This window comes from Gracilinanus agilis, chromosome 4 (assembly GCF_016433145.1).
Source record: "Gracilinanus agilis isolate LMUSP501 chromosome 4, AgileGrace, whole genome shotgun sequence".
Taxonomy (NCBI): Eukaryota; Metazoa; Chordata; class Mammalia; order Didelphimorphia; family Didelphidae; genus Gracilinanus; species Gracilinanus agilis.
In genome coordinates, this window is record NC_058133.1 from 74,312,311 (window position 1) to 74,336,211 (window position 23,901).

Consider the following 23,901-nt stretch of genomic DNA (forward strand, 5'->3'; position numbering starts at 1 on the left):
CATTCAGGAGGTTACTGTTAAAAGTGACTTCTATCTCTAAACTTTGTAATCCTATGTTTATAATTCCAAAACGTCATTTTATTTTTGCAACAAATTTCTGTTAGTAATAGAATAATAATAGAATATAAGCAATTTCTCAGTATAAAGTAGTTACTCTAAAAAGGCTCACAAATTTTTAAGTAGTCTACTTTTAAATCCCAATTTTATATACTGTTTTCTACCCACCCAACCTCAACTACTGTGGACTTTGAGGGGGGGGGGAGTTAGATGGGGATGGGGGAGTTTAATTAAATATAAAGGTCATATTTACTTTCCTCTTTCCACTCCCCACACCTCCCTCTCCTTTGTTTCCATATCATTCATAGTCTCTTTCCCATATAGCCAGCCAGTCTGCACAGGAAATCCATTCATAAACTATCTTCACTAACTCCAAACACTGGACAAAATAAAAATCAAAGGAAAAAAATCCGAAAATTGAGTGAAATGAAAAAAGGAACACATAAAGTATTTTAAAAATCATTAACAATAAAGGAGATAATAGATTTAAAGATGGGACCCTCAGAAAACTAAGACCAGAAAAGTTAAGATTTACCTAAGGTCATATTCATCAGTAGCAGAACACAGATTCAGGTCAATTGACTCAAATCTAGGGTTCATTTCTCTGAACAATAGAATCTGCCCCTCAGATAAATAGAGAGAGTTAGAAAATGAAAAACAAATTAAGAAATAAGGAATCAAAACAAGTAGAAAAAGCAACAGAAAGTCAATATGCTACACAGTCATCATTTGTCCAAGTCATTTCTGAAAGAAGTTTAAAAATCCCAAAGACATATGTCTGGTTGGTTTAAATATTTCCTGTGCAGAAATAAGTGACTGGATTACATTTTTGTGATTTTCCTTTATAATTTTTTAAAAATAGATTCTGTTAAAAACTGAGGTTAGGCTTCACAGTGAATTATAAATCAAAAAATTTTATTCTTCACCTATAGCAAATGGAAGACAAATTGTGTCAACACGTTGTTACAATGCTAATACTGTTAAAAGGTATTTTTGGACTTTTCCCACCGCTACACCCTAGGAGTACAAAAAAGAAACCAAAGACAAAACATATTCTTAAAGGAATAGCTGCTTTCATTAGGTAAAATTTTTAAATATATTAAGACCATTGCACAATAAAGCTCAAACTCAAAGTTTAATTTTATTAAATATTTAACCAGTTCTTTGACCAATTAGCAATGCAGCAACAGTTGTGGTCATTTTATCATCATCTTCATTGTCTACTAAACTTTTTTTTGTGAGTGAATGTACCTTTTTTTCTTTTTTAAATTTTATTTTAAAATATTTTTCCATGTTTACATGATTCATTTTCTTTCCTTCTCCTCTTCCCTCCCTCCTAGAGGCAACAAGCAATTCTACTGGATTATTTACTAAACTTCTATGACAAAGAAAAACAAATTTAAAGACTTTTAAGTAAAAATCTCAATATCTAAGATATTAAGATACCAGATTCGAGTAATCCAAAGGACATATGCTCTAAAAGTGGTTCCCTCACTAAATATATTCTAGATTAGAGTATTTGTTTTGTCATATCTTGACAAAATATATATAACAAAGAATCACTAAAAAGGCAGTTTGCCTTTTAACCTACTGGTATGTCATCATGCAAATTTCCTCATATCTGAACTAACATCTTGAAGTGCTATTTCAATCTTATGAATTAAAAACATATCTAGAAACTCCAGAAAAGGCTCTCATTAATAAGTTAGTAGTAAATATTATAGTACCAATTATTCAAACATCAATTTACACTTAGACACTGCCACTGGGGCTACCAATTCAATCTATTCTGCACCATACCCTATGCCCAGACAATCTGGAATATACCTGTCAAGTCGGATAAATCAGTTTCTGAAGTTTCATTGTACAGGCAGCAAAGCAACTTGTCTTGTTCTTTGGCATAACGACTAGAAGGTAGCAGGACTGTTCCAAGGACCATACTCTGCTCAAATGCATACAAGCCAAGCTTCTGAGTACAAGAAGTCTTAAAATTCCACTTCCTGAGAAGCAATACCACATTCCATGGCACAGTTACTCACACACTCCAAAAGTCAGAGGGAACCAATGGAAAGAGAAATACTTAACATTTCCTAAGTGGGTGGAGTGACCTTAAGGAAAATAAATATCTAGTGCCAAACCTGTTGACTAACTGGAAATTGAGTCAGGATGGAATGACCTCAAGAGTTCCGAGTTTAAAAGATATATTTACACACATTCATATGAGTAAGAGTTTACCGTTAGACATGTTAGGATCAGCACACAGAATGTGGGCTTCATTCCAAAGGCATGAAAATGGGGAGGGAGAATTAAGGTTTCCTTGGAGAAAGCTTGTTTACTGTAAAACACTACATACATAATTGGGATTGCCCAACAAGATTCATCTTTTACATCACTGAAATTTGTTCATGAAACCACAAGTAAAAAGTGAAGAGAAATATTTAAGATCTGATTCATTTGCACAAGAATAAGAAAACTATCAGCACTGTTAAAAGGTAAGAAATGTGGTTAATATTACATATTTATACATTACAGAGATGCTCAATTAAAGTAGAAAACGAGATGACTTAAATGTAGTTACAAAAAACTTAACAGCAAAGTTATGCCACTTTATTGTGGCTACTTATTAGGTCATTACATATCTAAATGTATTAGTCCACTAACATTTTGGAAGGTAGGTTTAGTTTTATTAATCCCAAAGAGAAAAAGAGGGTTAAATGGATTTACAGATTTGGTTACAGATATTCCAAATTCTATGTTAAATAATTTTCTCTTACATTATAAACTTCTTGAGATCCAGACTAATGATATTTAATCTATATTCTTCAAACCTATATATAAAATAATTCAATTCCACATTACTATTACACATCACTTCAACTATCTACCATTTAAATATCTAATAACTGATAGTTACAATAAGGTGGCAATTTAAGTTATAATAATCTTAAAATAATAATCTTTAAACTTTTTCCCTATGAGTTCACTGAATACAACCTTAAGTCCTCATTCCTAGCATCCCTTCACACACACAAAAAAGCAAATTGGAAAATGTAAAACACTAATGAATATACTTATATAACCCTCTGTATTTTACACACCTGACTTTTTATAAAAAAAAGGGTTAAACTAAACTTTCTCAGAATCTTGAGGCTGGTTCTGTGACCCTAATATCCCTAATTCAATTACTTTTTTGAATTTGCTCCTTAGTCCTATTATCACCCACTCCTCATATTTCCATATTACTTTGAGATTACAGACTACTTTCCTCACGCCTTACAAAGTAGGGCAATTTATGTATAGAGATCACATATAGTTCCAGAGAGAAGTAATTCTGGGTGTAGGCTGTCCCTTCTGGTGAAGAGAATAAGAGAACATCTTCAGGGAAACAAGAAACTTTGAATGCTATGCTAGGGACTTGAGCAAAACTTTGTGTTTGGAATTTTGAGGAAACCACCTTAAAAAACTTATAGGTTTCAGAGTTAAGGACTCTAAGGGAAAATGATACATGTCTTTGGTTCTATGTCCTTTCTAGTAAATGTGATACTCATGCATAGAGAGATACTAAGCAGTTTTTAATATTAATATAATTAAAACAATTTAAGTTTTCCTTCTAGATTATATCACTGCCATAGTTACTAGGAACTCTGTCATCACCAAAGTTCAATCCAAGAAGAATTTATTAAGCACCCATGATGTGCTAGGCACTGTACTAGTAATACAAAGACAAAATCAAAACAATCCTTGCTCTCAATGAAATTACAATCTATTGACTGATCCAACCACTCTGGAGAGCAATTTGGAACTATGCCCAAAGGGTTATAAAACTGCATACCCTTTGATCTTGTAATACTACTACTGGGTTGGGACTCAAAAAGATCATAAAATAGAGTAAAGAATCAACTTTTACAAAAATATTTATAGCTACTCTTTTTTGTGGCGGTAAAGAGTTGGAAATTGAGAGGATATCAATCCATTAGGGAATAGTTGAACAAATTGTGGTACATGATGGTGAAGGAATACTATTGTGCTATAAGAAATGATAAGCAGGATGATTTCAGAAAAAGCTGAAAGATCTACAGGAACTAATGAAGAGCAAAATAAGCAGAACCAGGAGAACTTTGTACACAGTAACAGCAATACTGTACAATGGAGAACTGTGAATGATCTAGTTATTCTCAGCAATACAGTGATCCAAGGCAATCAGAAAAACTAATACTGAAAAATATCATCCACCTTCAGAGAAAGAACTGATGGAGTCTAAATGCAGATCAAAAACATACTATGTATTTCATTTTTTGTTGTTGTTTGAGGTTTCTTCCACAAAATGATTAATATGGAAAAATATTTTACATGATTGCACATGTAAAATCTATAACAGGTTGCTGACCATCTATGGGAGGAGAGAAGTTGGAACTCAAAAATTTAAAAATATGAATGTTAAAATGTTTTACATTTAATTGGGGGAATCAAATGTTATTTAAAGAAAAGAAAGGGTGAGGAAGGAGAGCAAAGATACTGAAGTGAAAAACAGAATTGTGGTATATGGGAACCAATAAATAGGCCAATCTGGCTGGAGCATAAGAGTTCCTGAGAGGGAGTAATGTGAAATCAGATTGGGAAGATTGGTTGGATTCACTGTGCGAGGCTTTTAGTATCAAAGTAATGAGTATACTATAGGTAATGGGGAACTCTAACTCTGGTCCCAGATCAGCTATGTGTCTGGGATAGCATGAATCTGCTAAATAGATGAATCTTGCTTTACCCAGTATTGAAAAGAGGCTTTTTATTCCCTTATTCATTTCCTAGTTGTTATTTTTTTGAGATATGCTTAGGAAAAAACCTCAAAACGTTCTTAGGAACCAAAGAATGGATAGGTGAAAACCAGTAAGATTGAGTTTTATTTCCCTGGGGTCCAAAGGAAGAGAGAAAACTTAGTAAGAAGCAAGCAAAAGGTTATTAATTGATGGGAGAAGACAGGGATGACAGGGAAACTAGATCAAGCTTAAAAAAAGATTCCTGGGGAAGAAATGACATCAAGAGGAGGAGAGTCTAGGCTCCTTTACCCTAGATCAGTGATTCCCAAAGTGGGTGCTACCGCCCCCTGGTGGGTGCTGCAGCGATCCAGGATGTGGTGATGGCCACAGGTGCATTTATCTTTCCTATTAATTGCTATTAAAATTTTTAAAAAATTAATTTCCAGGGGGCTAAATAATATTTTTTCTGGAAAGGGGACAGTAGGCCAAAAAAGTTTGGGAACCACTGCCCTAGATGTATAGTACAGAGCTAGAATTCATTTAAAGGAACCCAGAGATTTTAGCTATTGAAGAGAGAACTCATTATTTGATAAAAAAAAATATGCCCCAAATAGGTATTATTATTATTTAAAGTAATATTATAAGCAAGTTAGAGGAGTACGGCAGGAATTACCTGTCAAATGGATGGATGGGGAAGCATTCATCATCAAACAAGAGATAGAGAGGTTTTTATAGGGAAGTAAAATGTCTAATTTTGATTATATAAAATTTAAAAAGCTTTGCACAAACAAAACCAATGTAGATAATAAAAGCAGGAAATGGGGGAGGTGAGAATCTTTGTAGCAAGTTTCTCTGATAAAGGTCTCCTTTCTAAGACATGTAGAGAAATCAGTCAGATTTATAAAGAATAAGAGCTATTTCTTAATTAATAAATTTAGGGTATATGTGAATAATCCATTTTCAATGAAAAAACAAAGGTATCTGTTGCCATATTAAAAAAAATCCATAAAATCACTAGTAACTAGATAAAAAGAAATTAAACAACTCTGAGGTGAAATCTCACACTCATTAGACTGGCAAAGTCGACAAAAAAGAAAAATAACAAATTTTGGAAAGGCTACAAGAAATGAAGAGCTTTCAAGTACTGTTGGTAGAGCTGTGAATTAGCCCCATCATTCTGGAAAGCAATTTGGAACTGTACTCCAAATACTACTAGAAGACCTATACCCAAAGAGATTAAGAGAAGAAAAAAAGAGGCCATAAAAAAATTTGTAGGCATAATTTTCTTTGTGGTAATAAAGAAGTGAAAACTGTGATGACTGCCCATTAGAGAATGGCTGGACAAATTATGGTATATGAATGTGACAGAATACTACTACATGATACTGTAAGAAATGATGAAGTAGTTTCAGAAAAACCTGGGACGATTCGAATGAAATGAAGAAAAATAAGAACCAAAAGAATGTTTTCTACAATAACAATAATAATGTAAAGATAATTAACATTGAAAAATTTAAGAACTCTTATCAACACAATGACCACCATTCTACTTACTTCGAGACATAGAGCTGATGGACTCGACTCTACAAAAGTAGAAATGGAAGAATATATTTTTTCACATGGTCAATGCAGGAATTTATTTTTCTATTTCCCTTGCTCAATTCTACTAGTAATTTACAGACAATACTGATGATTTTGTAGTTTTTTAAACTTATTCCTTGATTGAAGCTATTATTTTAGTGAAAATTTTCACTCAATTTTTGGGAATCTTTGATTAAACATCATATTGCCTACAAATATTGTGGACAGCTGTACTTCCACATTTCAAATCTGCTCCCCAATTCTGTTCTTGTTCACCTCCCTAGTTCCTCCCTTAAATTAATCTCACCTCCTATAAATTACCTTGGTCTCTTAAAATACAACCTCATCTCCAATCAATTTAGCCAAATACTATTAGCCTAAGTTTTGAGGCTTGAAAATTACTGCTAAAATATCTATAATAATTCTTTATGGAAAATTTAAATCATGTAGTTCCTGAGCAAAATTTATGAATATAAATGGGAAGAAAAATTCTATCTTCTGGGAATTGTCCTTGATTACCTAGAACTAATTTCTGATTTGGAAAGGAAAAGATTTGCCCTCTCTTAGAAATTTTTCTGTGAAATTTTAATTTCAGATCTTTGGCATTGTTGTCCACTATGGGATATAAATGCTTGCCACTAAAGTGCAGCTGGAAAGGAAAATTTTTAAAGGGAATAGTCAAAGAGAGATGTTTTTTAAAAAAATGATTGTAGAAAGGAGGAGCATGAATCATGTAACCATGTTAAAAATGAATATTAATAAATGTAAAAAAAATGATTGTATGTTGCAAGTTAAATGACTATTGTTCATTCAACTATTGTTGAAGGTCAGAGGGAAGGGAATGAACTCAAAGTCACATAACTAGTATGTGTTTGAGAAAAGATTTGCATGGTAGGCTCCCATTCTTTCCAAGACCTTTCCTGAATAGATTGAAGGGCTCTGTATCAGTAAGGCATATGTTCCAAGAACTACTGTTAATGGCTGAAAACAAGCATATAAGTGAATATCTGCTGACTCCCATACTCCTGCCCTTTAGTTCAGCCCTCACTAGCCTACCATCTGCCCTACAAGGAAAAAAAAAAACCCTAAAATAAAAGTGAAAGTGGAAGCAAAAGAGAACATGCTGGGGCAGATGCTGCTGGTGGTAAACTCTGACTTTGGATAACTGAAACTCTATGGATAATGGGAACCCTACTGTATTCAGGTCTTCCTAACTCTAGGCTCAGAGCTCTATCCACTGCTCCCCCTAGCTGCCTGTATGAAACAAAATATTAACTGGTTTTTATCTTGAATGTTGCAACTATGTTTTATCTTGTTGGGGAATTAAGCAGATTGTTTTGAGAATTTTAACAAATATAATTTGAAAAGGGCATAATAAAGGTATTCTGCCCACATTCAGTCTTCTCTCCTTTTCTAAGCATAAAGGCTTAGATTAAATAAGGTAAATTAATAAAAATTGTTTCTGGGGGGCTTGTGCCTAAATATGGGTACAGAATTTTCTTCCATACTCCTAACTGCATTTTCTGAGTCCAAACTCTCCCCTTTCTAATTCACTTTTCATTAAGCTGCCAAAATAATCTTCTCAAAGCATAAGTATCAACTTATTACCCTAAACTAGCCCCAGTGGCTCCCTACTATCTTTAGAATAAAATATTCTCCATACTTGTCTTTAAAGTCCTTCAAAAATTGCCTCTAGTCTCTCTATGCTAACTGAATTGTCCTGTACATTTGCACAGGATGCAACCAATCTCTTTCCTAGAATGAAATTCTTTCCATATTCCTTTTGAAAATTTCCAGCTTCATTCAAGATTCAGTTCAGATGCTTCCCTGAAGGCCTTTCCAAAATTCTAGTTAAAGCTTCTCCTCATTTTTATCTACTGTTTTCTTTGGCATTAACATATTATTATATCTTTTCAAGAGAATGGTGGAAAGCTCCTTGAGTTTAGGGCCTATTTTGTTTTATTCTCCAACATAGTAAGTATCTTGCACATGAGCAAAAGTAAAATAAATATTTCTTGGGGTGAACTGGATCCCCTAAATTACAGTCCTAATACATTCCTTAATGAAAGCAGTTCAGAATAATGACCAAGATTTTATTCTGTATAATGGCATGAATAAACTCCCACCTAACAACAGGCACAAAGATTGGGAAAGTAACAGGTGATCAGTACTCCCTGTGTTATAATTGCTTTTAGACAATCAGATAGATCACTCCAAACTGTAACTTCCACAAAAGGAATGAATAAAAATGTTTTGAAACTGCACTATAGAAAATAAAGTGAAGATAGCAAGACATGGACAATAATCACCTTTCCATTTATAAATAGGGTGGAAGAAGTGATAGTTAATGGTAATAATAGGATATTAGACCACCTTACCTTAAACTAAAAGCACTGTATGTCTTCTAGTCACAGCTTAAAAAAGAAAAGTAAAAAATAGAAAGTAAGTCCCACAGCAAAAATTAGCCAAAGTTTACCAAAGGGTAACAATATTATTAGAACATTTGGAATAGGCCTAGAGAAAAAGGGTGAGGAGTATAAGATTAAAAATTAATATCCAAGTATTATTTTGATAAGATTTAATAATAATAATAAGCAAAAGAAAAAAATAGCCTCAGTAAAGAGGGGGAAAAAAAGGCTCCCAGATCGCAACACCAGGGAGAGAGCCCAGAGCCATCAGAACAGAGAGCCCCTAAGGGTGGGGTCTCCAGCAAATTTATTTCCCAAATGCAAGGATGCTAGGTGAGGATGCAATTCAAAAGGATGCTGGGCAAATGCAGCTCAGGTGCACCAAATTTCCACCTACACAGGAGAGAGACTTAAAAGTATAAAAACTTTGTTGGCAAAGGTGAGATATGACAGAAGTAGAGTATAAAAGGTGAAAGATTGCATTTTCTTTAAATAGCATTATTAAGTGCTTCATAACCACTATTACCAAGGATGAAGACAGCGAATAATAATACAGGAAAAGAAACACAAATGGTATAGCATTTAAATTTTAAAAGGAGAAACTAAATGAACTTCTGGAAGAAATAAATGGTAAAACTATATTAGTAGAGGACCCCAACTTCTCCCTTTCCGATCTGGATAAATCAAACCAAAAATTAAACAAGAAAAGTAAAAGAAGTGAATGGAATCTTAGAAAAGTTAAAATTAATAGATCTCTGAGAGAATTGAATGGGAATAGAAAGGAATATGTCTTCTTTTCAGCACTACACGGCTCCTACACAAAAAAAAAAAAATGGCTACGTATTAGGGCAATGACAGCAAACCTATGGCACACATGTCAGCACTGACACGTGTAGCTCTTTTCGATGACATGCAGCTGCATGCAGCCACATACAGAGAAGTATGGGGCCACATACCAAGGATGAAACATCTGCTATAGTGTAGTGTAGACACTCTATGCACTACAGATGACAATTCTACCTATATCTATTTACCTATTTTGGTTTATTAAATAGTCATATATTACAATTATACATTTTTGTTATTTAAACTATAAATATAGTGAAATTATGGTTTTTTTCTCAAAGTGACACACCAACCAAGTTATGCTCGGTTTTTTGGCGAATTTTGACACACCATGCTAAAAAGGTTGCCCATCACTGTATTAGGGCATAAAAACTTCACAACCAAATGCAGAGCAGAAATAATAAATATATTCTTTTCAGATCATAACACAATAAAAAAAATATAATCAAAGCTCCATGGAAAGACAAAAAAATTAATTGGAAACTAATAATCTAATGCTAAAAAAAAAGTGGGTCAAAGAACAAACTATAGATACAATAGTTTTATTAAAAATAAGAATGACAATGAAGAAACAACATCTAAAAATTTATAGGACACAGCCAAAATAGTGTTTAAGGAAAAATTTATATCTCTAAACACATATCAATAAAACAGAGAAAATGCAGATGAACTGGGCATACAACTAAAAAAACTAGAAAAAGAACAAATTAAAAATCCTCATTAAGGGGGCAGCTGGGTAGCTCAGTGGATTGAGTCAGGCCTAGAGATGGGAAGTCCTAGGTTCAAATCTGGCCTCAGACATTTCCCAGCTGTGTGACCCTGAGCAAGTCACTTGACTCCCATTGCCCACCCTTACCACTCTTCCACCAAGGAGCCAATACACAGAAGTTATGGGCTAAAAAAAAAATTTTTTTTAAATCCTCATTAAAAGACAAAATTGGAAATCCTAAAAATCAAAGGAGAAATTAATAAAATTGAGGTTAAGAGAATCAATGAACTAATAAACAAGATTAGGAGTTGGTTTTATGAAATAAAATAAAATAAAATATAGAATATTGGTTAATTTGAAATTAAAAAGGAAAGAAATTCAGATAATCAGTATTAAAAACGAAAAGGGTGAACTCATCACCAAAGAAGAGGAAATTAAAGCAGTTATTAGGCATTATTTTGCCTAATTATATGCCAATAAATCTGATAATTTAAGTGAAATGGATGAATATTTATGAAAATACAAATTGCCCAGATTAACAAAAGAGGAAACAGAATCCCTAAATAATCCCCTATCAGAAAAAGAAATTGAACAAGCCATCAATGAACTCTCTAAGAAAAAAATCTCCAGGGTCAGATAGATTCACAAGTGAATTCTATCAAACATTTAAAGAACACTTAATTCCAATACGATTAAAACTATTTGGGGAAATAGGCAAAGAAGGAATCCTACTAAATGCTTTTTATGAAACAAATATGGTACTGTTACCAAAGCCCAGAAGAACAAAAACAGAGAAAGAAAATTATAGACCAGATTTATTAATGAATATAGATGCAAAATATTAAATAAGATAAGATAGCAAGGAGTCTACAGAAATATATCACAAGGATCATTCACCATGACCAGGTGGGATTTACACCAGTAATGAAGGGCTGGTTTACTATTACGAAAATTTCCAGCATAACTGATCACATCAATAAGCAAACAAACAGAAATCACATAGTTATCTCAATAGTTGCAGGAAAAGCCTTTGACAAAATATGACACCCATTCCTATTAAAAACACTAGAAAGTGTAATGATGGGGGATGGGACAAAAAGAGCCAGAAAAAGGCCGTTGGTGACAGTTGGTGACAGTTAAGACCAGGGGGATTCTGAGAATTGTCCGGAGGAAGGAGGAGTGAAGGACTTCTAGCGGAGGACTGAGAGAGGGAGGAGGAGAATATTCCAGCTGTAAGGGGGGAAAAAGGGGTTTTATTGGTTCAATATATTAAAAGGTATTCGCCAGAGGATTGAACTAATTTCAAATAATTGATTTCAATCCCCTCAAGTTCAGTTAGTTGCACCTCAAAGTTCATTTTAGATTGTCTTAATTCAGTGTAGATTTATGCAGGCATCTTTTCTGGATCATCTTGATTCAGTGTAGGTTTCTGCAGGCAAATAGTCCATTTTCTGGTTTCAAAGTGTTAGCAGACTTCTTTTTCTGAAAAAATTTTCTTGAACAAAATGTTAAGGCTTGGATTTTGATACAAATACAATCCCCCCAGAAAAGGGTGTTTAAAAAGGAAACACCCAGATCAGCTCAGAATATATCATTGAGTTATGGGGTGTATGAGTCAAAAGTTCAACAATCTTAATTGGATTGATATGGTCTTTTTTGACCTTGTGCTCCATCCATGGCACTATTCGGTTTCTCATCAATCCCAATGGGACTGGTTGGTCTCCATGACCTTGTGCTTCTTGCACTGTATGGTGGCTCTATTGTTCCCTTCTTCTGGAATCAAGACACAATCATTAGAGGACTAGATTTTTATGTAAAAGGGAAATGACATTCCCTGGTCTGATTTTCCTTCATTCTCAGAGATAGGGGAGCCACAATGATGATGGCCAACCTTCGGTACTCAACTGGTAGTGAAGTATGAAGAGTCCTACAACTTAACATATGCCAAGCGTCGCAACTTCGAGTCTCACGCTAGGTTCAAGTCCTTTAGTACTGGCACAGAAGTTCAACAATCCTACTTGGATTGGTATGGTCTTTTTTGACCTTGTGCTCCATGGCACTATACGCTGGCTCTGTTGTTCCCTTTTTCTGGAATCAGACAGACTCATTAATCAGTCTTATAATATTTAATAATAAAAAGAACTAGATGTGATGTGGGAGAGGTAGTGAGTGGAGAAAACTCCTTATAAGGTGAGACAAGGAGACTGTTCACTCTCTTCTGGCTGGAGCTTGGAAACTGAAGGAACCCATGTTGGTGGTGATTTTCAATCCATCATGGCTGCAAATAGAGTAGTAAGCTAATAAGGAACTCTACCTCTTTCCTACATTTCCCTCTCTTTAATATCACTACTTTGATATAATAAACCTATTAAAGCTACTAACAGCCTCAAGATTTAATTTTAACTATTACACTGCTTACTATGTGCAAAGTTGAAGCAGGTAGTAACCTAGCCTAGAGTTAGTAAGACTCATCTTCCTGTATTCAAATCTTGTCTCAAATACTTTAGATAGGTGACCCTGGGAAAGTCACTTAACTCTTGTTTGCCTCAGTTTCCTCATTTGAGGAAATGGTTAGAGAAGGAAATGGCAAACTTCGCCAGTATCTTTGCAAGAAAACTCCAAATGGGGTCAGGAAGAATCAAAGAGGACTGAAATTGAACATCATGAATGTGCAAAATCACTGTGCTAGGTACTGGAGATAAAAAGACAAAAACGAAGAACTCCTCCCTGGTGTTAAGGGTCTATAGTATAAGAGAAATTGTAAAAATAAACCTGATACTTCAAAAACACTATTTATTAAACCATGCTACAAATTTTGCTACAAGATAGAGCTCACTTGGTACAGAAGCACGAACTGAATGTGATCTAGCAACAAAAAGGCCTCTAAAAGCAAGTCTGTTCTAGAATATGGCTTCCTAACAAAATAAAGGCCTAAAAGAAATAAAAAGGAAAAGGAACTGATGGAACATCTTATAGTAACACCCAGTCCTTTATAAAAGAGGTTTGAGAAGTCCTCCTTCAGCTTACCTTTCTGAGAATACTCTGAAGACAGCCAGGTTCCCCACAACTGAATTGATCTAACCTCAGCTGCTAAGACATCAGCATGAATTTTAAGTGCGACCCAGAAACTCAGGGAGTAAGAGAAGTATTTACTCACCATTCAATTCTATCAAAGAAAACAGCATATTTCTATCATTAGCTCTCCAAAGAATAATCACAAACAGTGAAAGATCTCATACAGCAAAAGATTTTCTAAAGATCTGCACAATTAATACCAGTAATCAGATCCTGTCCAAAATCAACACCATTTTTCTTACTTGACTAAACTTTCCTCTCTTCCTTGGTGAACTCTATTCATATAAGAACGATATGGGTTGTAGGTTTTCCTTTCATTTATTTGTCCTCCAAGAACTGAAATAAGTATTCCCTTTATTTAAGGGTAAACCTATAAGATGTTGTTTGGGGGGGAGTTATAGTGAGGGAAAAGTTTCCTCCAATTCTGAAATTCTTTGTAATCCTGGTCATTTACCTGTTATTGCTCTATTAAAGCTGATTCAGAGTACATCAATCTTTTCCTGTGACAATAAGACCCCCAAAGTTGGCTAATTTTGTTTTAGTCCAGTGGGCCAGTGCTCTAGTTTCTAAGATCTATGAGGGAGTGTAAGTATGTGCATATGCCCCCCCTATACCCTGGTTATGGCTGCAGTGCTATTTCCTGTTGGTTGAACCAAGACATTTCTAATTGGTTTAGCTAAAAGAGACAAGGAGCCCCATTCACTAGCCAGATTTCAGCAGCTGTTGACTTACCAAAGTAATAGAAACCCCACTCCTCCCCCACAGCATGAGTGAACAAAGAGTAGGAGTAAAATGTACAGCTAGAGGGGGGGGGGGTTGAAGGGGAAAGGGGAGCATGAATCATGTAACCACGTTAAAAATGAATATTAATAAATGTTAAAAAAAAAAATGTACAGCTAGACTTGGAAAGTCTTTTACTCTATGTCCCAGTACTTTCTGAGGTCAGGTTACTGAATACAACATACTCAGTTTTCAGTCCTGATGCCTGGGGAAGCTAAATTCCATGATTCTTTAAAGTATCCACTGGAAATCACAAAGACACTGAAAAATCTCTACTGATTTATTCAATTTCTACATTAAAGTTTTACTACAAAATTTATTCATATTCAATATCTGAAACCACAGGATCAAAGTTCTAGGGACTTGGAAGAGACCTTAGAGAGGCATTCTAATCCAACTCCTTTATTTAAAGATGAGGAAAAGGGGACAGCTGGGTAGCTCAGTGGAATGAGAGCCAGGCCTAGAGACAGGAGGTCCTAGGTTCAAATGTGGCCTCAGACACTTCCCAGCTGTGTGACCCTGGACAAGTCACTTAACCCCCATTGTCTAGCCCTTACCTCTCTTCTGCCTTGGAGTCAAAACAGTATTGACTCCAAGACAGAAGGTAAGGGTTTTTAAAAATAAAAATAAAAAAATAAAGATGAGGAAAAAAGATCAATTTAATCCAATGGTGACATATTGTTCCAAACTAAGCAAAAACATAAAATGATAAGAAGGTACAGAAGAAATATCACCAAAAAAAGAATTATCAACTAGTTCATTTAAATTGTTTGTACACTAAATAACTTCTTCATATTTGTTTATACTTAGTAAAAATGAAAAAAAAATCCACAATAAAATCATTGGCTTATTCCCCAATTGATAAATGGGCAAGGGACATAAATAGGCAATTTTCAGATAAAAAAAATCAAAACTATCAATAAGCACATGAAAAAGTGTTCTAAATCTGTTATGACTAGAGAAATGAAATCAAAACAACTCTGAGCTACCACATCACACCTAGCAGATTGGCTAACATGACAGCAAAGAAAAGTAATAAATGTTGGATGGGATGTGGCAAAAATGGAACACTAATACATTGTTGGTGGAGTTGTGAATTGATTTAACCAGTCTGGAAGGCAATTTGGAACTATGCCAAAGGGCTTTAAAAGACTGTGTGCCCCTTGATCCAGCCAAGCTGGGTTCATACCTCAAAGATATAATAAGGAAAAAGACTTGTACAAAAATATTTATAGCCGTGCTTTGTCGTAGTAAAAAAATTGGAAAATGAGGATATGTCCTTCAATTGGGGAGTGGATGAACAAATTGTGGTATCTGTTGGTGATGGAATACTTATTGTGCTAAAAGGAATAATCAACTGGAGGAATTCCATGTGAACTGGAACAACCTCCAGGAACTGATGCAGAGTAAAAGGAGCAGAACCAGAAGAACATTATACACAGAGACAGACAGATATATAGTGGCACAATCTAATGTAATGGACTTCTCTACTAACAGCAATGTAATGATCCAGGACTATTCTGAGGGACTTATGAGAAAGAATGCTATCCACATCCAGAAAAAGAAGTATGGGAGCAGAAACACAGAAGAAAAACAACTGCTTGATCACATGGGTCAATGGGGATATGATTGGGGATGTAGACTCTATAAAACAATCACCCTAGTGCAAATATTATTGATATTATGGAAAACATGTAAAAACCCAGTGGAACTGCTTGTTGGCTACGGGAGGGGGTTGGGAGGAAGGGAAGGAAAGACTATGAATCATGTAACCATGGGAAAATATTCTAAATTAATTAAATAAACTTAATTTTTAAAAAAATCATTGGCTTGATTTATTACCTGGGGGAAAATCACAAAGTAACAATAGGATCTTGGGAAAGAAGAACAGAAAAAGCAACAACTTCTACCTGTGATTTTCCCCATGACATTGTCTCCATTGGGTAGGGAACAATTTTAAAGAATATTTTAATGTCCTCCCTTATGTGTTAAAGGCAAAAAAAACCCATGCCTAGGTACTTGATAAACAGGCAGAAGAAAACACAAACCAGAAGAGATGAGTGAAAAAAGAAAATGAAAAGCTTTCTGGGAAATACCTATTAATTTAGGCTACTTTATCCTCTGGGGCAATTATGTTAATTTCTAACTGTTCACACTGAAAAAATTAGGAGGAGATATATAAAAATAAGTATTAGGAAAGGGCATAAAGTGAGCCTCCTGAGCCTCCCCTATGGCACAGCAAACCAGCTGTTTGCAGGTAGTTGGCAAGAGTAGCTAAAAGCCCAAATTAATGGAGATTCTTAAAAAGCCAGCAGAAGACAAAGAACTATTATAAAAAAAAAATACTAGCACCACACCAAGTCTTGTGCTTCCAGTTAACAAGAATTTAAGTAGTAATACATTTTCTAGCAAGAAGAAAACATTAAAGTCCCTACTGCTTATCAGGTAGGAAGAAATTTTTCTTCTCCCAGCTTCCATGATGGAAGCTAAAACACAAGGAAAACAAAGGAGAATGAGGGAAATCCAAACTTGGGACAGGGAGTCAAACTGGCAAAAGAATGTAAGGGAAAAGGGTAGAAAGGTGTCCCTTCAGTAGATGGAGCTATATAAAGATATTGGGCTCTCCCAAGCAAATAGAATAGGACCTTCTAAAAAAGGAACCTTCTAAATAGGTATCAAGTGATAACATTTATTATACAATTCAGTGGAACTGCTTATCCGCTCTAGGAGGGGAGAGGGAAAGAAAACAAATAATGGAAACATGGAAAAAAAATTTAAAAATAAGAAGGAAAGGAAAGAAGGAAAGAGAAACAAGAGTTAAAACTTTCATTACTGATCGCGGAATTAAGACATAGAGTATGCTGATGGGAAGTTAGGGTTAGAGGAATTGGGATGTTTACTTTTTTTCAGTCTACATTCTACTGGGGGGGAAACAACTAAGTGGTATTTACACACATTGCTTTAGCCCTACTACAGCTCTATACCAAGCTCAATCAATCTACTAGCCTCAGCATCCCCAGTAGCAGGAATATAGGCTTGTGGTATACCACCATGGCTGGCCCATAACAATAAAATATATTGAAAATATATCAAAATAATTTTGGTGAAGAGCATTAATAACTAAGGTTATTAGGAAAGACCTGTTTTTTGGAGGTGATACTTGAGGCAAGTCTTGAAAAAGTTACAAATTCAATTAAGCAGAGTTGGGAAGGGAGAGGCTGTCTTCTAAGCATGTAGCATTTGCAAAGGTCAGGAGAGGAATGAGAAGAAAAGAATGTGATATATGGGAAGTAGCAAGTAGCAAGTAGGCCAGTTTGGATAGAATATAGAGTACACAAGGGGGAATAATATGGAATCGTTCTGGAGTGATAGGTTGGAACCAGATACTAAAACCAGATACTATGGTAAATCAAATGTAATGGACTTCTCTACTAACAGCAAATGCAATGATCCAGGACAACTATGAGGGACTTATGAAAAAGAACGCTATCCACATTCAGAGGAAGAACTATGGGAGTAGAAACAGAAGAAAAAACAACTGCTTGAACACAAAGGGTTGAAGTGGATATGATCTGGGATGTAGACTCTTAAAAGTCTTGATCAATGACATGTAAAACCCAGTGGAAATATGTGTTGGCTACTTGGGGGGGGGGGGGAGAGATGGAGGGGAGAGAAAAAACATTAATCAGGTAAACATGGAAAATTTTTCTATTAAAAAATAATTATCAAAAACTCAATTATATTTTGGTTTTGAATTCTAAATTCTTTCCCTCTCTCCCTTTCCTCCAACTACTGACAAGGAAAGAACAACAAAACCATTTACAAATGTATATAGTCGATCAAAAGAAATTCTTGCATTGTCATGTCCAAAAATAGAGAAGAAAATATATTTCAATTTGCATTGTCAATCAGTTTTCTATTTGGAAATGGATAGCAGTTCATATTTCCAAACACTTTAAGGTTTTGTTTTGTTTTTCAAAAAGGCTTCTAGTGCCATATACTAAAAATTTCTTTTCTGGATGATGGTGCTGGAAAATTTTGAGGTTATCAATATTAAAGATTTAATTATGGGGGCTGTAAAGTAGTTTAGTAGATTGAGAAAAAGGCCAACAGAAGGGAGGTCCTAGATTCAAATCTGACCTCAGGCACTTCATAGCTGTTTGATTCTAGGCAAGTTGCTTAAATCCTCATTGCTTAGCCCTTCTTCCTTTTCTGCCTTGGAATTAATTCACAGCAGTGATTCTAAGATTGAAAGTAAGGGTTTTTATTATTAAAAAAAAAAAGAAACTGTAAGTAAATTAAGTGAACACAGAATAGTATACTTGTCAGATCTCTGGGAAAGGAAAGATTTTAAAACCAAGCAAGAGTTAGAAAAAAATTACAAAATGTAAAATAAATAATTTTGATTATATTAAATTAAAAAGGTTTTGTACAAACAAAAACAATGCAACCAAAATCAGAAGGGAAACAACAAACTGGGAAAAAAGCTTTATAATAAAAAACTCTGACAGGGGTCTAATTAATCAAATATACAAGGAGTTAAATCAACTATATAAAAAAATCAAGCCATTCCCCAATTGATAAATGGGCAAGGTACATGAATAGCCAATTTTCAGATTAAGAAATCAAAACTATCAATAAGCACATGAAAAGTATTCTAAATATCTAATAATTAGAGAAATGCAAATCAAAACAACTCTAAGGTATCACCTCACACCTAGCAGATTGGCTAAAATGACAACAGGAGAGAGTAATGAATGTTGGAGGGGATGTGGCAAAATTGGGACATTAATGCATTGCTGGTGGAGTTATGAACTGATCCAACCATTCTGGATGGCAATTTGGAATTATGCCCAAAGAACAATAAAAGAATGCCTGCCCTTTGATCCAGCTATACCATTGCTGGGTTTGTACCCCAAAGAGATCATAGATAAAAAGACTTGTACAAAAATATTTATAGCCATGCTTTTTGTGGTAGCAAAAAACTGGAAAATGAGGTTATGCCCTTCAATTGGGGAATGGCTGAACAAATTGTGGTATATGCTGGTGATGGAATACTATTGCGCTCAAAGGAATAATAAACTGGAGGGATTCCATGTGAACTGGAATGACCTCCAGGATTGAAGCAGAGTGAAAGGAGCAGAGCCACAAGAACATTGTACACAGAGACTGATACACTGTGGTAAAATTGAATGTAATGGACTTCTGTACTAGCATCAATGCAATGATCCAGGACAATTCTGAGGGATTTATGGAAAAGAACGCTACCCACATTCAGAGGAAGAACTACAGGAGAGGAAACAAAGAAGAAAAACAACTGCTTGAACACTTGGGTTGATGCGGACATGACTGGGGATATAGACTCGAAATGACCACACCAATGCAACTATCAATAATATGTAAATAAGTCTTGATTGATGACACATGTTAAAACCAGTGGAAATGTGTGTGCATCAGCTATGGGTGGGTGGCTGGAGTTTTGGAGGGGTGAAGGGAAAAGTAAGAATGAATCATGTAACCATAGGGAATTTTTCTAAAAAATAAAAAAATTAAGAAGATGACAAATATACCCACAACACTAAACTTATTAAATCATGTTTATCTGTAAAGTAAAAGGGAGATGAAAACTCAAACTTAAATTGTAGAATAAGTCAACCATTGAGAGGTATTTGAGGCTCATTTGAGCCTTGGAATACTTAGATGTGTAAAAGACTTCCTGTGGATGTTTGGGGGACTTTGAAACTACATTTTCCATGATTCAATGGTTTCTGGTTTTTGACGTGATGACGTGTACCAAGGTGGAGAGTGGCTTAAATGGGGAGGTTGGGCTTGGGACTTCCTCTTCGGGACTAGGAGAGGGTATGGAAAGTAAATGGTTGATGGCGGTGTTTTTAAATAGATCTTAGCCAGGTGTGTGGTTATTTCTTTATTTTACCATGATGGCCCTAATTAAAATATTACTTCTCCTTTTACTCTCAGTCTCAATTATTTTTAATTATTACAGTACCTAATATGTACCAAGCATTATCTTGAACACTGGAGATATAAAAAGAGGAAAGAAGCAAAAAGACAGACCCTGTAAACTCTTCAAGGAGCTTACAATCTAATGAAGAGACAATATGCAAACAAATACAAAGCAAGTTATATACAGGATAAATAGGAAATAATTGAGAGACGAGGTATTGGAATTAAGAGGGAATATAAAGAAGAATTCCTGTAGAAGGCAGGATTTTAGTTGGGCCTTAAAGGGAGTCAAGAAGGTCAGAAGTCAAAGTGGAAAAGGGAGAGCATTCCAGGTATAAGGGACATCCCAAAAAGAATATCTGGAGCAGACAGATGGAGAGTCTTGATTATGTAATACTTAGGAAGCTATTGTCACTGAATTGAAGAGTACATGTTGGAGAATAAGGTGTAAGAAGACTGGAAAGGAGAGCAGCTAGGTGGCTCAGTGGACAGTTAGGTCTGGAGATGGGAGATCCTGGGTTCAAAAGGTCGAAATTCAAATTCTCAATCTTCCAGATAGCCTAATGAGAGCACTTATAGCCATGCTTTCTTTTTGGCCAATAACAATACTTAAAACGGAGACTGGCTTTCCTTGCCATGCTTTTGCTAAAAGCAACAGCACGTTTTTTTGCCTCAGGCAGGGCTCAGCCAGCCAGTCCAGCCCAAACCACCTTGGGAGGTCAGGCCAGCCTATTCTGGCTTTTGGCTTTAAAACCAAAATGCCAGTGCCCAGTGCCTGTGATCTCTGCCGCTTTTACTCCTGACCTGGACTCCATTCCTGCCAGCCCGCTGGTACAGACCACTGCCTCACGTTCCTGCCTATTCTGATCTCCTACGCTTTTGCTGACTCACTGGAGCAGACCACTTCTCTGATCCTGCCGCTGGTGCTGCCACTTCCACTACAACCCTGCCCTGACTTGGAGACTGCTGGAGCTGCTATCGCTTTAACTACCACCCAGTTCTGACTTGCCGAGATCTTCGGAGACTTCTGCCTCTGCTGCTTAGGATTTGGTATTATTCCCCCACCCCACCCCCACTCTTCTGGTAATGGCCTGCATTCTAGCCCTCCACGTGTTTCTCTAAAGACCTAATTTAGGCACCCCCCACCCCCACAAGCTCTGACCTAAGTTTTTCTCTAGCCCCAAGCCCACGACCTGACCCCACATGGACCTAGCGTCTGAACATTGAACTAGCGTTTACCCTTAATCGGGCCACATGGCCTATTCACCCCCATACCTGCTCAGAACTTTGAACTGAGAGCAAAGACTGAGTATAAAAAAACCTTAAAAAAAAAACAACCTTTCAGAACTGAATGACTTTTAAAGAGACTGTATCTTACTGTATTTTGCTAATTAGTTTTGTAAATTAATCTTGCTTATTTCGTTGATTTTCCTGTTGCACTGAATCATTTTAAGCTAATGAAGTTTGTGGCTGCTAGATTAATTCTGTTTGTGATTTTATTGTAACTCTCAAATAATGAGAAAAATCTATTAGAACTGGTAAGAGGTTTTGACCAGCTTGTTAATCTGGTACTCACATTATTTTTCCTACACATTTTTTAAAGTTGTAAATTGCCTTATGTATACTGGATTTATAGGAGCACATGTCTTTTAAGTTTTTATTCTATCTTGGTAATTGTGTTCAACCTTGGAGAGTTTGATGCCTGCCTTGAGATTTAAATTGTAATTTTATGAGAGGTCTTTTAAAAATTTACTTTAGATGCCTAGTACCCTTCTGTATAAATGATAAGGTTTTTATGTATTTATTTTAAAGAATTGTTGTCTTAAAGGATAAGCTTTATATATTTTATTGTGAAGAATTGTTGTCATATATATTTTTTGATATTAGTCTATGTTTTAGCCTCTTTTGTCAGAGGGATCTAGAATTCTTGAGGATAATTTAGAACAGAAGTGTTTTTTTTAATATCAGATTTTTATATGGAAGCAGTAACAGAATTTGTTGAGAAACTCTTAGCCAAGGTTTACAAGTTGTAACAAGTATGTAATTTTTTAACATCATTGTTTATCATTTTAAAATGTGTTATTAGAAATTAGGGTACTGTATTTGAATGTGCATTGTGAATCTGCTATTACACTCATAGAAAAATCTCATTTTTGAGTAGCAAAACCTTTCACTAGTTCTAAGCTATATATATATTTGATTTTGAAAATTTTCTTTTAATTAGAGCAATTAATTTTTCCTTTTTCTCATCTTGTACTGGAAGTATATATATAATCATTATTTATCCTTTTTCTGATTCTACAGTGATATAAGCTTAATGCAAATACCTGAGACTGAGACTGAGACTATGGGATTGTGATTTAATGCCTCTCTGTCTGATTCCAGAAGTGCCGAGCCACATGGTTACAGAGATTTGACTGAGAATCTGCATGAATTGCAGGAGTTCTATGCCAACACTTGAAGGGCTTGAAAATTGGGGTTTGAGTCCTGGAGTCCCAGTCTTTTCTAAAACTTTAGAGGACGTGGGTCCCTTCAACTTAAATTCCTAGTGAAGCACCTAAGATTGGCTATCATTTAATGGCTCATTCCCTGAGAAGGTGCAGGGAAAAATTGGGTCAAAGAAAGGCATTTCCCTTATTCCTCTATATATATAGAGAGAAAATGGCAATTTTTCTGTAGTCCTGGCCCTAAATGGGTAATTGCAAACTGCTTAAATCACTTTAATTAGGCCTTGATTCAAAGGCCTAAGTTTATTTTCCTTACATTTTTTTTTGCACATTTTACATTTCATTCACAAGTTAATTTTTTCTTTTTTTGGAATTTTATTCTTTTTATTTTGCCAATTAATTTCATACAACCCCCATGACTCAGCCACTCATCCTTAGCTGACCTGAGGTACCCTCAGAAAAAAAGGTGTGTTTAAAATTTTCCTCAGGGGGGTGTGTGTTAAGTTTTTATAATCATAATGTCTGAATTATAATCTATATTGCAAGTCAATTTTTACTCCTTTAGAAGTAACCTCAGGGGGGGGTAATGTATAATTCTCAGAAGAAAATGTATGTTTTGTAATCTAAAATGTAAAGTTTAAATTATTTGAGAATAATTTCAGGATAAGGATTGTACCATCCCTCCAGAATCCAGACGACTGAATCTGTTTGGTGGAGGCACCAAAAGATGCCTGAAGACCCTTCATTGGATCATGAAGACCCAAATTTGAACTTTGGGGCACAGTTGATCTGAACTATGGGGGTTGAACAAATTGAATGCATTTATTTTGAATGGACACTCTTATTCCAGTGGGGGACTGCCCCAAAATTGGCTTTTTGTCAACTCAGCTAGCTTTTGTCCTCTTTTCTTTTGGTTTAAGATCCACTGAAAAAGACCAGTCTTTTTCAACGGATCTCAGGGGGGTAATGTGTTATTTAAAATCACTTGGGATTCTTAGAACTACATTTTCCGTGATCCCCAATGGGTTTCCTGTTTTGGATTACATATTCAAGGTGAGGGACTGTTTTAAATAGAGGGGAAGTGACTTTGAACTTCCTCTTTAGCTACCTGAGTGTGCGAAGATAGGAAAGGTAAAATGGCTGAGGCGGGAATTTAAATACTTACAGGTGTGGTCTTATATATATCTATCTTACCAGCATGGCCATGGCTTTAATTAAAATACTAATTTTTATATTTATATCAGTCTTTATCATTTTTAATCGTAACAGTATGTAATACT

General features: G+C 35.3%; 1 protein-coding gene across 5 annotated transcripts in view; it reads right to left on the reverse strand.

The window, feature by feature from the left end:
- ABL2 (ABL proto-oncogene 2, non-receptor tyrosine kinase) overlaps positions 1–23,901 on the reverse strand; it is a 101,537-nt gene that overhangs the window by 30,386 nt on the left and 47,250 nt on the right. For 2 of the 5 annotated variants that reach the window (XM_044677047.1, XM_044677045.1), the window contains exon 4: positions 4,166–4,173. The exons of 2 other annotated variants lie outside the window; for them this stretch is intronic. In XM_044677047.1, coding sequence (XP_044532982.1) covers positions 4,166–4,173 — 8 coding nt within the window. Of the gene's footprint in view, positions 1–1,884; positions 1,997–4,165; positions 4,174–23,901 lie in introns of those variants that run through there. One more of the 5 variants, XM_044677049.1, reaches the window with a different exon arrangement.